The sequence below is a fragment of the Kogia breviceps genome, chromosome 1, assembly GCF_026419965.1.
Source record: "Kogia breviceps isolate mKogBre1 chromosome 1, mKogBre1 haplotype 1, whole genome shotgun sequence".
NCBI classification, from domain to species: domain Eukaryota; kingdom Metazoa; phylum Chordata; class Mammalia; order Artiodactyla; family Physeteridae; genus Kogia; species Kogia breviceps.
Genome location: NC_081310.1, coordinates 183,199,730 through 183,214,536, shown reverse-complemented (window position 1 = coordinate 183,214,536; position 14,807 = coordinate 183,199,730). Strand labels below are relative to the sequence as shown.

The window sequence follows — 14,807 nt, the reverse complement described above, 5'->3', positions numbered from 1 at the left end:
TTTTAGAGACTGCTATCCAAGGAGACTTAATTTTAGCATCAGGTTTGACTTATTTGGTAAGAATATTTCATAGGTGGTGATGTATGCCTCATATTTTATCATTAGGATGCACACCATATCTGTCATGTTATTGACTCTAGGATTCATTGGTAGCCTTAGGTGAGCCATTTTGCTTTTTAATAGGGTAGCATACCAGTTTCACCATTTTTATCAGTGTTCTGTGTATTTTCAGTTTCTCCTAATTCATAGTAGGAAAATGTCTTCATTATTTAATTTTGAATTTCTTTGATGATTGGGTTCTTGGACATTTTTCCATGTGTTCACTTATCTATTGCTTATCAATTTATTTTCACCCATACCTACTTGAATTTTTGATGAATTTGGACAGAATCCTTCTTATTTACTGTACTGTTGTTTTCCATTCTATGTTGCTTCTTACCTTTGTTTATGCTATTTTTTATATATTGAAGTAATTTTGATATTAGATAGTCAAACCTCATAATCTTTTTCATTGTTAAGTCTGGACTTATAGGAAAATGGAGAAGTAGCATTTGAATTTGAAATCTTATGGAAAAGGACTGTAGGAATCAGCTGCTCTTCTTCTTTATTAAAAAAAAAAGAAAAGAAAAGGAAGGCCTAGAGAAGTAGAGAAGTTATAGTTTGCCCATCTTTACACGGTGAGTTGGTGCCAGAGTTGAGACTAGAGACTGACTTTCCCAAGTCGTCTTCCCCTCATTCTACCTCCATTTCTAATAAGTATCTCAGTTACATTTGGAATGAGAATGAAGAACTTTGTCTTTGGTTAAAATCAAAGACTTTTAATTTTTTTATCCTAAATTACGTGCTTTGTGGATGTTTGCTTCTTACTAAAGTACTATTGTGGCTGTTATACTTAGTGGATAAAATACTATTTCTTATTCATTTTTATATATTTTAAAATTTAGAATCACTCTGAGAATGTAAAGTATTGTTGCTTCTCAGTTAGAGTATAAAATGACCTGATTTTGACCACTATTTTGCCTAACAGGAAGCCTGCAGACCTGCAGAACTTGGCTCCGGGGACCCACCCACCATTTATAACTTTCAACAATGAGGTCAAAACGGATGTAAATAAGATTGAAGAATTTCTTGAAGAAGTCTTATGCCCCCCCAAGTGAGTACTGAAGAAAATATGCATGGAAATATTGCCATCTCTTTAAAGTTTGTCTTATCTGGCTGTTAGAGACATTTCTCCTGATTGTACTTGAGTTAAATTGTAACAGCATTAAGTTGGAATGCCTAGCACTTCTCTTCATACATTATAATGCTACACAAATGTCAGAATTGGCTGCTAGCTAGGCCAGTAAGCCACACTAAGAAAGGTAGGAATCTGATTAAGCTATAGAGTACCTGGTGAAAGTAGGTTTGGGACACATGAGATAGGTCAGGAAAGACTGGTTATTTGAGGTCCCCAAATGAGAGAGAAGTTTAGGGAGAAGAAAAGATGGGGAAAGACAGGTTCAAACTGAACCCAGCCAGAATATCTAAGCAGGAGTGTGGTACAGGTTACTGGGAGATTTCTTATCAGGCCATTTTAAAGGTAACTTTCTGAAGCTACCACCCAAGGGAATTAACTTTTTAGATTGTGTCCCTGGGATTCCATTTTTATTTATGTATTTCTTTGAGGTATTCTGGATCCCCCAGTCTTGCATATTAGCCCACATGGTTAATGATTTTAAAATACTCAACTATTTACTATATTGTGAGGTGTAGTTGAGGAATAGATGTACTGTAATGACAGTTACCTAAATTGCACATTTTCATCATAATGTAATCTTGGCATAGGTTCAAAGCATCATTGGTTTCTTTTAGGCTTTTCCAGTTTCATTATCCTGAAAACTGGAATGTTTCTTCTGGCCCAAACCTTTTCTTGTTAGTTGTCTTTCACCCTCCATATATACAGATAAATTTCCCTGAATTGGGATTTATAGGTCAGAGAGTTCTAAAATAATAGTTAATCAGTATTCATTCCTTCATTCATTAGTTTATACTGCAAATGGTTACTGGGCAACAAAGCCCTATGGATATAATAGTTAATAAGATAGTTCCTGCTCTCAAGAAGTGCAGTCAAATATGTATGAAGAGATAGTGGTGCTGTGGGAGAGTGAGTAGAATCAGAAAAGGCTTTATAGAAAGAGATAACACTTGAACTGAGCTTTTTTTTAAAAATTTTTTTTATTTTTTGCGGTACATGGGCCTCTCACTGCTGTGGCCTCTCCCTCCGTGGACCACAGGCTCCGGACGCGCAGGCCCAGTGGCCACGGCTCACGGGCCCAGCTGCCCCGCGGCACATGGTATCCTCCCGGACCGGGGCACGAACCCGCGTCCCCTGCATCAGTAGGCAGACTCTCAACCACTGCACCACCGGGGAAGCCTGAACTGAGCTTTAATTGGAAAAAAAAAAAAAAAAAAAAGTGTGGCCTTTAGCAGGTGAATGAAGGGATGACAGACGTTCCAAGCAGAAAAATAATTTTGAATAAATAGTGTTTCTTTGGGGAACCTAAATCTGTGGCTGGAGCATAGCATGCAGAGTTGGGGATGGTAGGCAGGAAGGCTGCCAGGAGACATATGAATAATGACACCTCTGTCTACAGCTAGCCCATCTTCAATTGTAAACAGAATTGCCCTCTATTTAGCAATCTTATACTAAGCTTAAAATTCACTTTCTTAATCGTGTATTCTAAAGCTTATTCTCTGCCTTCCTTCCTGTCTTTCTAAGATGCTCAAACGTTTTAAAAAAAATTTTTATTTTTTTGGGTATAGTTGCTTCACAATGTTGTGCTAGTTACTGCTGTACAGTGAAGTGACTAAGCCATATGTAAACCTCAAAACTTTTTTTATCTCTATTGTCCAGGAGTCCTAAACTTCCTTCCATCCCTAGTAAAGTTTCTCTAGACCAACATTAATAAAATTATATTTGTCTTTTCCTCCAGGCCATGTATATAGTTAGAATACTGATAAATCGAAACTGGGATCCTTGTAAAAATATAATTGAAGCTGTATACACATAAGTAAGGAACTGTTATGAACATGCATTCAGCTTAGTAGAAATAACTTTTCAGATATTGTTTTGCATCATAGAACCTACTGGATCTCTTTTACTCTTTTTATGTAGGTATGTATATTTTACCCTTTTTATTCTTAAAGTCTGTCAGCTCTGAGAAAAGCTCCATATTTGCCATCTTATCCTCAGACACTAATGGAAGTGATCTTCCTCTCATAACTGTAGATCATTGTAGCAACATTAAATTATAAATAGAGAAACAGTTTGAATGACATTCATTCTCTGTGAAGGAAGCTGTATGTTGTTTCAAAGCATTGTCTAAAATGCTTGTTGTGTAAATCCTTCCAAGGATATTTACGTTTTTGAACTGCTGATATGCTGATAACATTATATACCATTTCAGTAAAATGGGCATTTTCTCATATTCTCTTCTAGCCTTCTTCAACAATAGCAGCAATAACAGCAACAAAAATAATTTTCATTATTCTTTCTTATTTTTCTCAAAGGGAATAAATATTAACAGAAATAGTAGAGCTAATATGAAAATATTCAATTTTCTTGGCATCCAGTACTCTGTAAGACACCATAGCTTTTTGAATTGGACCTTGAAAATAAACATTTTCACATTGCTTTTTTTGTTTTCTTTTTTTTGGCTGTGCCATGTGGCTTGTGGGATCTTAGTTTCCCAACCAGGGACTGAACCCGGGCCCTTGGCATTGAGAGCGCAGAGTCCTAACCACTGGGCCGCCAGGGAATTCCCTCATTTTGCTTTTCATATAAGAAAATTTAGCTTCATTTCATTTGGGCATATTCATAGAGATATTCTAACCAGAAATGATCTTTTCTTTCAGTTTAAATAATTTAATTTAAAACTTGGAGATCTTTCTGTTATAAAGGGTTCATAATCCACTAAATTCTCTCTATGGTTAATTTTCCTTGTTTTTTTAATTAAATTAAGTTAAATTAATTAATTAATTTATTTTGCGTTACGCGGGCCTCTCACTGTTGTGGCCTCTCCCATTGTGGAGCACAGGCTCCGGACGCGCAGGCTCAGCGGCCATGGCTCACGGGCCCAGCCACTCCACGGCATGTGGGATCATCCCGGACCGGGGCACGAACCGGTGTCCCCAGCATCAGCAGGCGGACTCTCAACCATTGTGCCACCAGGGAAGCCCTTCCTTGTTTTTATGTTGAAGTTTATATTCTGAAGAGAGTTTCTAAATAAAGTTTAAAATTTTACTTTGTATAGAAGGGAGTATTTTTGATGTTACTAATTTCTCTGCTATTATTAACTAACATTCAAGTGCTAATTATGTACCATGCACTGTACATTGTGGATTATTTTATGGATTATCTCAATTAATCCTCTCAAAGACTTTATGAAAAAACTGAAGATGAGTAGTCCAAATAATTTGTCCAAGATTTCACAGTTCATGGTAGCAGAGCTGGCATACTTACTTTCAAAGCCAAGTAAAAACAAAAACCTATGTTTGACTTTTATAAAAGGTAAAATGTGAGTCTTTAATTGGAATTGTGCTTTAGTGAGTACAAAATTGAAGGCTAGCTCAAGTTTAGAGGAAGGGTAAGATAGAAAGCAAAGGTAGTTTGTTTTACTGTGATGACCAAGTGGGACTGAAGGTGGTTTTCAAACTTAATTTAATGAATCCTTTTTAAAAAGTAGGTGAGGTTTAACTTCTGATGAGTTTTTATTTATATGCATTGGAACAGCATGTTTGGATTGGGAGTACCTTGCCCTTTAGTGGGCTCTGTAACACATAATGTGAAATGCGGATCAAACAGCATATTCTCTGTCATGCAGAATTGCTTGTAGAGGATGAGAGGAGGAAGTGTTTCTGGGACCACCACATACATTCTTCCTTTCTTCTGTTCTAGGGCAGCCAGGGGCTGTCTGCCTTTTCTCTGTAGGATAAGGAGGTCTTCAGGTCCTTAGGTGATCCTACTCACACTGATTGTAAGCCTTCTTGTTTCCAGATAGGATGAGGACAAAAGGCAGAAGAGTTGTACAAGCTGGTGGACTAGAATCTAGCATTTCTAAGAACACGTTTTTGGCATTTGATGATACTGAGAACAGAGGGGTTTTTATGTGAGCATTTCTGATTTAATCATGACAAATACAGGCAACTGTCGGTTCTAGAGTTGTTTAGAATTTAGAGACTAATGAAAAGATAAAATCAAGGTGTGCTGGTCTAGGTAACTATAGGTTTTAAAGAAGAAACTATCTTTCTTCTCTTCTGGGGATATTTTTTTCAGTTCCCCTTGCTTGAAAGAAGGAACTACTTTGTCCAAAAAAAGCTTTCAAAAAAACTTTGAAATTTGGGTTTTTAACTGAAGCAGGCTTGTATACTTGGCTAACTTACTGATAAAAGGATAGAAGGATAGAGGAAGCTAGATAATTTTGGAGAAGAGTTCTATAAACTGTTGTTAAGCCTTTTTTTAAAGAGAAGTACAACGAAACTTGAGTTTACAGGGATAATTTAATAGACTGTATAACCACACTTTATTCTTACATTAACACAAGAAAGGAGAAAATGTTTGAGATCTTTCTTAAAGGATGGAAGTATTCTTAGCTAGTCTACCATTAATAATAGTCAGTTGTGTAATACAGGATGTGATAAAGGACTGATCTGAAAGTCTAAATACCCTGGATGCACGTGTCTATTCTGTTGTTGACACATAGCCTTTTATTAATTATTTGCCTTCCTTTTGTTAAATGTTTAAGTGAATGCTCATAATAATTGAAAAGTATTGCTTTATCAAGCAGTTTGCTAAAACTACTAATAATGAATTATTAAAATCCAGTGTTTGGGAGGAATGCAAAAAAAAGTTGACAGCTGATTTTGGACCTACCAGTTTAGCATTTGATTTATCTTTTAGAACTTGATCTTTAATAAAACAAAAACAAAACAACACTGGACCTGGGGACAGGAGATGTGAGTTTCAGTTTGACAATACTTTTAACTAGTCCAGTGATTTGGGGGCCAAGTATGTAAGCTTTCTGGAATATAATTTCCTTTTAGGCAAAATGAGAGATTGAGGTGAGTGGTCTCTTGTAACTATAGTATTGTATGCATTGAATTAATAGTACAAATTTAATTGTCTTGGAGGAGAAGAATAGGGCATGTTTAACCTGCTTTAGAGAATACTTTTTCTTAAGAATTGTAATAGCATCTATTACCATATGAATAAAGGATATGCTGATTGCAAGTCTTTAATTTTTACCTGTTCATTAAAACAGATCTCTAGTAAGCATGCTTCTATGTGTTGATCATTACAACCCCAGTACTTAGTACAATTCCTGACACATAGTAGATACTTAATAATTAGAATAAATGAATATATGCATGAATAATGAATATATAAATAATCTGTAATTCAAGCCTACCTTTCTATAAGTGATTATGAGAATTATGAAGTTTACTTCATTAGAAAAAGTTGGTACTGCTAAATATTGGTTGGGGAAAAGAAGAGTAAATTTGGAAACTTGGCTAGAGGAAGTCATAGATATATTGAAGAGGCACTTCAATATATTTTGTTCCTTGCACTAGTTTTTGTTTGGAGTCAGTGAAGGTACTGTAATTATAAGTGGTGGAAACATTTAAATTAGAGGCTGGTTGTTTTCATAGTCAAGGGAAATCCAGGAATGTTGAAGCTGGAATTAACTGTTTCAGCTCAGGCAGGGGGAAAAAAAAAAAAAAGAGAAGGTAAAGTTTTTTATAGTTAGCAGGAAAAAAAATACATATTATATATATACACACATACACATATGTATAATATACACATACATACACACAGGTGAAATTTATTTACTGTAATCATTCACTGAAAAACTCGTTATGTAATTCATTTCATTTCTAATTATGAAGAACTCTTTAAGCTTAAAAATAGATATTAAACAGAAAAATAACTTGAGCATGTTGGTATTCAATATATATTTTATATTCTCCTTACCCCAATATATGTACTATGTCTAATTTAGAAGATATATCTTTTCTTGAATTTAAAATGGTAAACGTAAAAGATACGAATATAAAAACTAACCTGAGGGGCTTCCCTGGTGGCGCAGTGGTTGAGAATCCGCCTGCCGATGCAGGGGACACGGGTTCGTGCCCCGGTCCGGGAAGATCCCACATGCCGCCGAGCGGCTGGGCCCGTGAGCCGTGGCCACTGAGCCTGCGCGTCGGGAGCCTGTGCTCCGCAATGGGAGAGGCCACAACGGTGAGAGGCCCGCGTACCACAAAAAAATAAATAAATAAATAAAAAATTAAAAAAACTAACCTGAGGGGTTTCCCTGGTGGCGCAGTGGTTAAGAGTCCACCTGCCGATGCAGTGGACGCGGGTTCGTGCCGCGGTCCGGGAAGATCCCACATGCCGCGGAGCGGCTGGTTCCGTGAGCCATGGCCGCTGAGCCTGTGGGTCCGGAGCCTGTGCTCCGCAACGGGGAGAGGTCACGGCAGTGAGAGGCCCGCGTACCGCAAAAACAACAACAACAAAATAACCTGAAACTACAGCTTACAACTGAACAAATATTTTTCTAAAAATACCTCACTTTCATTTTTAATTTAAAGAAAAGTAGTAAGACAGCATCTTAAAGTATAATAAATATATTATATATATATATATATAAAATATATAAACTAGTTCAATGTAAGATTTTTTTCCGTAGTCTTACCGGCCCCCAGCCCGTTTTGCAGGGCTTTTAAGCTGATCAGTCTTCCCTAAAATGGTGCTCAGTCTGAACTTCTCTAGTCCTGACTCCCTGGAGCTGATACAAGCTCTACTGAAGGGAGAAGTAAAGAACTGGGCTTTTTCACATGTATTTTCCAATTTGAGGGAGAAATAAACATTGGGTATGTGTGTTTGAAAATGTAAGTATATGAAATACACGTTTGTGTGTGTTTTTTTAAAAAAGCTGTTGTGTCGTGAATGTCTTTTCTCAAAGTAGAAAGACTTTGTAACAACAACAGAGCACTTGTTAGCAAAATTCCTGATGTCTTATTTTTCTGTTACTCATTGTCACCCTTACAATATTTAATATATGGGAGGTTTTGGAAAATCCTGAGCGTAGGAAAGTGAATGATCGGCTTCCTGCTGTTTTTGTCCTTAACCTAAGCTTGGACAGCTTAGACTCTTTTCCTACTGTCAGGGTTCTGTGGTACTGCTATACATGGCTGGCTCAGTGTGTGGCATACCAAAGATCTGTCTGTTTGGCATTCCTATTTGAGAAAGCTCTACAGTTGAAATGTGGCTAGTGTGTCTGAGGAAATGAATTTTAACTTTATTATGATTAATTTAAATTCGTATTCAGATAACCACAAGTCACTAATGGCTACCATCTTGGACAATTCAAATATATAATATTTCCATCATCACAGAACGTTCTCTTGGACAGCTCTGCTCTAGAGTTCTCTTTCTAAGACGCCCATGGGCTTGGCACAAGTCTCTGAACAAGTAGACTGTTTCACCAGCATTCTAATTTATAAAATGGAGGTGGAGTGTGGATGAGCTTTGGTTGCCAAGAATATTAATATGTGAACAAAAACACTGTGTAGAACTTTGTTTCCTAAGGAAAAAACACATCTTAAAAATATCATGGAAAACAGATGATGGCATTTCTTAGAGTAATAACTGTTAAAAGATGTCTAGTAACTGCTAGCACAGTGGTTTGATTGAGAGAATTTATGCTAATGTATCTTTGGAGGATCTATAATCCGTTATTACATTTTTCATTTAGGTACTTAAAGCTTTCACCAAAACACCCAGAGTCAAATACCGCTGGAATGGACATCTTTGCCAAATTCTCTGCATATATCAAGAATTCAAGGCCAGAGGCTAACGAAGGTAAAAAAACCCAAATGATTGAATTAGCACTGTAGAACCATTCCTCCCTCCCCGCAAAAATACCCCAAAACAAAATAAAAACAGGAACAAAGACCAAAAATCCCTATTATGACAGTGATTATAAATGAGTACTTTGGAGGCCAGACATTCCTGTAAGTATCAAAAACTGGCTTTCAGAGTGGATCAGAGATTTGAGGATAAACCAGGGTAAGTCCTTAAATTGCTTTTTTCTCTGTTTCTTGCTAGTGGAACCGTGCCTAGCATAAAGTAGATGTGTGATAAAATGTTTATTGAATAAATTTGTTCTAATATTCTTCTGAGAAGTTACCATGAAGGGAAACAGAAAACTACGGCCTCAGGAACAGTGGCCTGGGTGGTTGAGGAGGTTGGAATAGGTGGATATAACGCAGTTTTAAGTGTTTCCAAATCTTTGTTTATTATCCGTGCCAGCAACCTGAAGTCAGCCTGGGCGGATTTTTGTGCTAATTACCCTTAAGAGCAGTTTTTGGAGTTGCTCTAAGAGAGATTTGGACTCACCAGCCTTCCAAATTTCTCCATATCCTAAAATTAAGATTTTAGTTTCAAGTCATATTTTCATGGTGAGAATTGTTTAGGTAGTACAGATGCAACTTCCTTCTTTTATTTATTAAAAGACACTATCTTATTATTTCATTTACCAAACTTACATATAGTAAAGGGAAGCCTCTTAGAAAGAGGTCCCATTTAATGAACCTTGTCTTAATGACACCATTCAGTCATTTCCCCTTTTCTTCTCTTTAGGGTGTTAAGCATTGTTCTTCCTGGGGAAAACTATATAGAGAGAGCATTAGTGTTTAATTAAAAGTAACAATAATAACCAAAGAGCCAACTCCTGAAGACACTATAATCCATCATAATTTTAGACTCTTTGGTAGCTTGGGTGGGTTTCTTTGGGTAGAGTTTACGGCAGCAAATGAGCAAGAATACCAAAGGGGGAAAAATATCAGTGCTGGTTAAGCAAGAATAAACATCTTTTAAAAAATTGAAACATTTGCTGATTTCCTTATGTTACTTCAGTGGATAGATTTCCAGGCTATTCAGGCTTTTATTTTTTCTATAGCAAAGGGAAAAAAGGGAAAACCTTAGTGCTCAGGCCTGGCTTATTAAATGTGTTTCAGTAGCTGCCTTAGTTTGGGAGCAATTTTCCTTAGTAATTGGCTTTTCTTTCTGACTATTGTTTCTGTCTGAGAATTTTATATACTCGGTAAACAGTTATACTGGAGCCCCTCCTATCCACAGACAGTATCTTTTCTGTTCTACCCTCCTTCCTGCAGGTGCCTGTTCTTTTTACACCCAGGTGCTCTTGCTGCATAGTTCTTTGAACTCTCTTAGTTAAAGTCATAATGTTTTTATTTCTCTGTGTGGCTTTTGGAAACTAGAGGGTGGTTGAATTTATTTTGACACTTGGTGGGCAGGAGAGGGAAATAAAATGTGTTTGCTTAAAAAAACCCAACAAAACCAATTGCTTTGAGGGATGGGATGGGGGTAGAGAATTGGGGAGAAAGTGACTCATTTAAATATAACTTTGTATTTTATTTTTTCCTATCAATTTGTTAACTGTCTTAAGTAGCCACCTACACTTACTGTCCTTAGAATGCTGTAACCAATAAGAACAAACAACAAAATGGATTACAAAGTGCAGAACTTAGAAGGCTTTTTACATTAAATTACCTATTGGTAAATAAGAATTCCAGTTACCGAGCAACTTCCCCTCACAGTGGCCTGTCACTGCCATGAGACTTTAGAAAACAGTATTCCAAATCACTTTGGAGCTTAACGGGTCTCCCTTATGTATATTTGTTGCAGGTCTCTTATCTGTCTGTTTAGTGCAATTAAATGCCTTAAATAAGCTTTAGTCATCCACCTCCTAATTCCCCCAAACAATAAACAACCTACATAAAGATGGATTTGTCATTTTACATGGTAAATCAGAGTATGCAAGCCTTTGATTCATTTTAAAAACCTATTAAATGTTTTACAAAATCCAATGTGTTTGGACAATTTTAAGACCTTTTAAGAGCTAATTCGATCTAAGTAAGGGATTAGATGCCTAGATGCTATAGCAATTGGGCTAGTGAAAATGAAAGAGAAGGGCCAATGCTTATATTGGGGTACAAAGTAAGCAAATATGATTTAAAGAATAAAATAAATAAAAGGAAACATAGATAGATAAAACATAATTCTTTCGGTAACATGTCCGAGGTGATTGGGAGTAACAGTTTTTGTTTTTTTTGAAGCATTAAAAGAGAAATTAATGGGTAATTCCCTTTATTGGATGGGTTCGTTATGACCTGTCCCAGATCTCCTAAGTTTTTTTCAGTTCTGTGATTTCATTCATTTATATAACTTATTAAGCTCCCAAATGTAACTAATAGATAATTTATTAGTCTGTTGATGTTTATAATATTCTTAAGAGATCAGTGAATTTAGCAGTGATGAAATCTGCCATTATAGCCTCCAAGGCATATTTCATAATGTCCCAATTCCCATTTTTAAATGGATGCAAGGAATCTTCAGATTCTGATTAGTTCCTTTTTAAAAAAATTTTTTTTAAAAAAATTTATTTATTTATTTTATATTTATTTTTGGCTGTGTTGGGTCTTCGTTTCTGTGTGAGGGCTTTCTCCAGTTGCAGCGAGCAGGGGCCACTCTTCATCGCCGTGCGTGGGCCTCTCACTGTCGCGGCCTCTCCCGTTGCGGAGCACAGGCTCCAGATGCGCAGGCTCAGTAGTTGTGGCTCACGGGCCCAGCTGCTCCGCGGCATGTGGGATCTTCCCGGACCGGGGCACGAACCTGTGTCCCCTGCACTGGCAGACGGATTCCTAACCACTGCGCAACCAGGGAAGCCCTGATTACTTCCTTTCTATTCAAGATTTATTCTCCCTCCCTACTTGCCTCCCTCTCTCCATCCCTCTCTCTCTTTCTCTCTCTCTCTGGAAAAGTGTATGGAATCAGAGGATGGTTGTTCATCATTGTAGCAATGAAACTGTGTTGGGTATTTGATCATGTTAAAATACTTATTACCTCTCCCTGTTTTCCACTGATGTGTTGTTACCTGGCATTTAAAAATTGCTTGTATAAGATTACCCTTTTATTAAAATTAGCAGTAGCTTTAAAATATAGTTTTGTCCATGTAAGTGCTCATAATTTTTTTCTTCACTGTAAATTATAGTTTTTCTACAACAGTAACTGTCTTGGTACATTTAATGCTTTTTGCCTTGTGCTTTACTCATTCAAATTATACAAGTAGTAGAATAACGCATGCTTATTGAAGAAGTTAAAATAGTACAGAAATTAACAAAATTTCAGTGCCCCTTCTTAGTCACATCATATAAACTCTTCCCCAGCAGTTAGTATGTATCCTTCTTTTTATCTATGCACACGTTGTACTTAAATTTGTATTTATGTATATATATATATATATATATATATATATATATATATATATATATATATATATATATATATATACATTCTGGAGTTATCTTTATCATGTACTATATGGTAGAAGTACTTCCATATCAAAGTGTAGATCTACCTCATATTTTAGAAATGCTGCTTAGTATTCCATAATATGGATTTTTAGTTAACTATTTCCTTACTGATAGACATTTAGATTGCCTCAAGTTTTTTATTATGACAAACTGTGCTGCCAGTGACTGTCCTTGTGCTAGATTTCAAATAGGTCAAAAGGTTTTGTTCTCCAAAGACTATAATAGTTTTTATTCCCACTAATGTGAAAGTATTCATTTCCCCACACTTCTGACCCTGGTGTGTTTGTGTGCATCTGTGTATGAGAGAGAGAGTATGTGTTAATATTTTGATTTTCACAGTTAGTTTAAAAACTGATTGTATGGCCTCTGTGGTACTTAGTAATTTTTTTGAGAACTTTTGAAATACCTCCTTAGAGATATGGCATTACTATAGTAGGGATATTAGAGAATATTGCTACTTTTTAATTACAAAAGACAAGGAGCTAAAATAAAAAAGGAGCTGCTTTCTGATGGACTGCTACTGCCTTCTAGTGGTTAATCTTGACAGTTTCTTTATCTTAACCAATTTCACATTCCTTTGTGATGGTTTGTCTTTAAAACTATTGTTACCTCGTTTTTCTTTGTTTTGTTGTCCATTCCTTAGTTTGATACATAAAAATTGTATCAAACTAATTCAGCATTCTTTGTTTTCATTAATATACCCTTTACTCTGACATTCTTAACTATGAAAAATCACTAACTCCCTGGTCGAGTACAGCAGTTCAAATAAACAAAAACTGAACATTCATCTCAGCAGACCTCACACTAAACAAAATACTAAAAGTAGTTTTTCAGGCAGAAGGAAAATGATTTCAGATGAACACCCAGAGATGCAGGAAGGAAGGGAAAGCAAAGAGTAGTATAAATATATTATAAAATATAAATGAATACTGTCTGTATAGAACAGTAGTGTCTTCTGGGATTTAAAATATATGTAAAGGGACTTCCCTGGTGGCGCAGTGGTTAAGAATCTACCTGCCAGTCCAGGGGAACATGGGTTCAATCCCTGGTCTGGGAAGATATCACATGCCGCAGAGCAACTAAGCCCATGCACCACAACTACTGAGCCTGCACTCTAGAGCCTGCAAGCCGCAAGTACTGAGCCCGTGTAGGGCCCTCATGCTGCAACTGCTGAAGCCCACTTGCCTAGAGCCCGTGCTCCACAACAAGAGAAACCACTGCAATGAGAAGCCTGCACACTGCAACGAAGAGTAACCCCCACTTGCCGCAACTAGAGAAAGTCTGTGCGCAGCAATGAAGACCCAATGCAGTCCAAAAAAAAAAAAGTCAAATTAATACACAAAACAATAGTAGCATATGAGACAGGAGGGAAATTAAATACAGTTAGAGTGTTCTAAGGTCCTTGCAGTATCCTGGAAGTGGTAAAAGTTATAATTAAGCTTTAGTAAGTCAAGGAAACAAAGTCTAGCAAAAAATGTGTGATACTATGATCCAGCAATCCCACTACTGGGCATATACCCAGAGAAAACCACAGTTCAAAAAGACACACGCACCCCAATGTTCATTGCAGCACTATTTACAATAGCCAGGTCATGGAAGCAACCTAAATGCCCATCGACAGACAAATGGATACAGAAGATGTGGTACATACATAAAATGCAATATTACTCAGCCATAAAAAGGAACGAAATTGGGTCATTTGTTGAGATGTGAATGGATCTGGAGACTGTCATACAGTGAAGTAAGTCAGAAAGAGAAAAACAAATAACGTATATTAACGCATATATGTGGAACCTAGAAAAATGGTACAGATGAATTGGTTTGCAGGGCAGAAATTGAGACACAGATGTAGAGAACAAATGTATGGACACCAAGGGGGGAAAGCCGCGGGGGGGGTGGGGATGGTGGTGTGATGAATTGGGCGATTGGAATTGACATGTATACACTGATGTGTATAAAATTGATGACTCATAACCTGCTGTATAAAAAATAAATAAAATTCAAAAATTATATTAAAAAAGAATGTATGATACACAAGTAGAGGGGGAAATGAATAATAATTAAAAAAAAACTTAATCCAAAAGAAGGCAAGAAAGAAGAAGAGAACACAGAACAGGAGGGCAAATAGAAAACAAACGTATGATGGCAGTTCTAAACCAAAGTTTGTAGTCATTATGTTAAATGTAAATGATTCAAGTACTCCAAGTAGAAAACAGTTTGTTAACTGCATTAAAAATGTGTTGCTTATGTACAAGAAGGAATTCTCTCTCTCTCTCTCCCTCCCTCCCTCCCTCCTACATTTGAAATACACACCAATAGATAAATAGACAGACAGATAGGCTGACTGACCCAGGAAAGTTGAATGTAAAATG

The 14,807-nt window shown here is 36.6% G+C and overlaps 1 protein-coding gene across 1 annotated transcript in view; it reads left to right on the top strand.

The window, feature by feature from the left end:
• CLIC4 (chloride intracellular channel 4) overlaps window positions 1-14,807 on the top strand; it is an 80,739-nt gene that overhangs the window by 57,172 nt on the left and 8,760 nt on the right. The window contains exons 3-4 of the mRNA XM_059038829.2: window positions 1,028-1,153; window positions 8,796-8,902. Coding sequence (XP_058894812.1) covers window positions 1,028-1,153; window positions 8,796-8,902 — 233 coding nt within the window. The remainder of the gene's footprint in view (window positions 1-1,027; window positions 1,154-8,795; window positions 8,903-14,807) is intronic.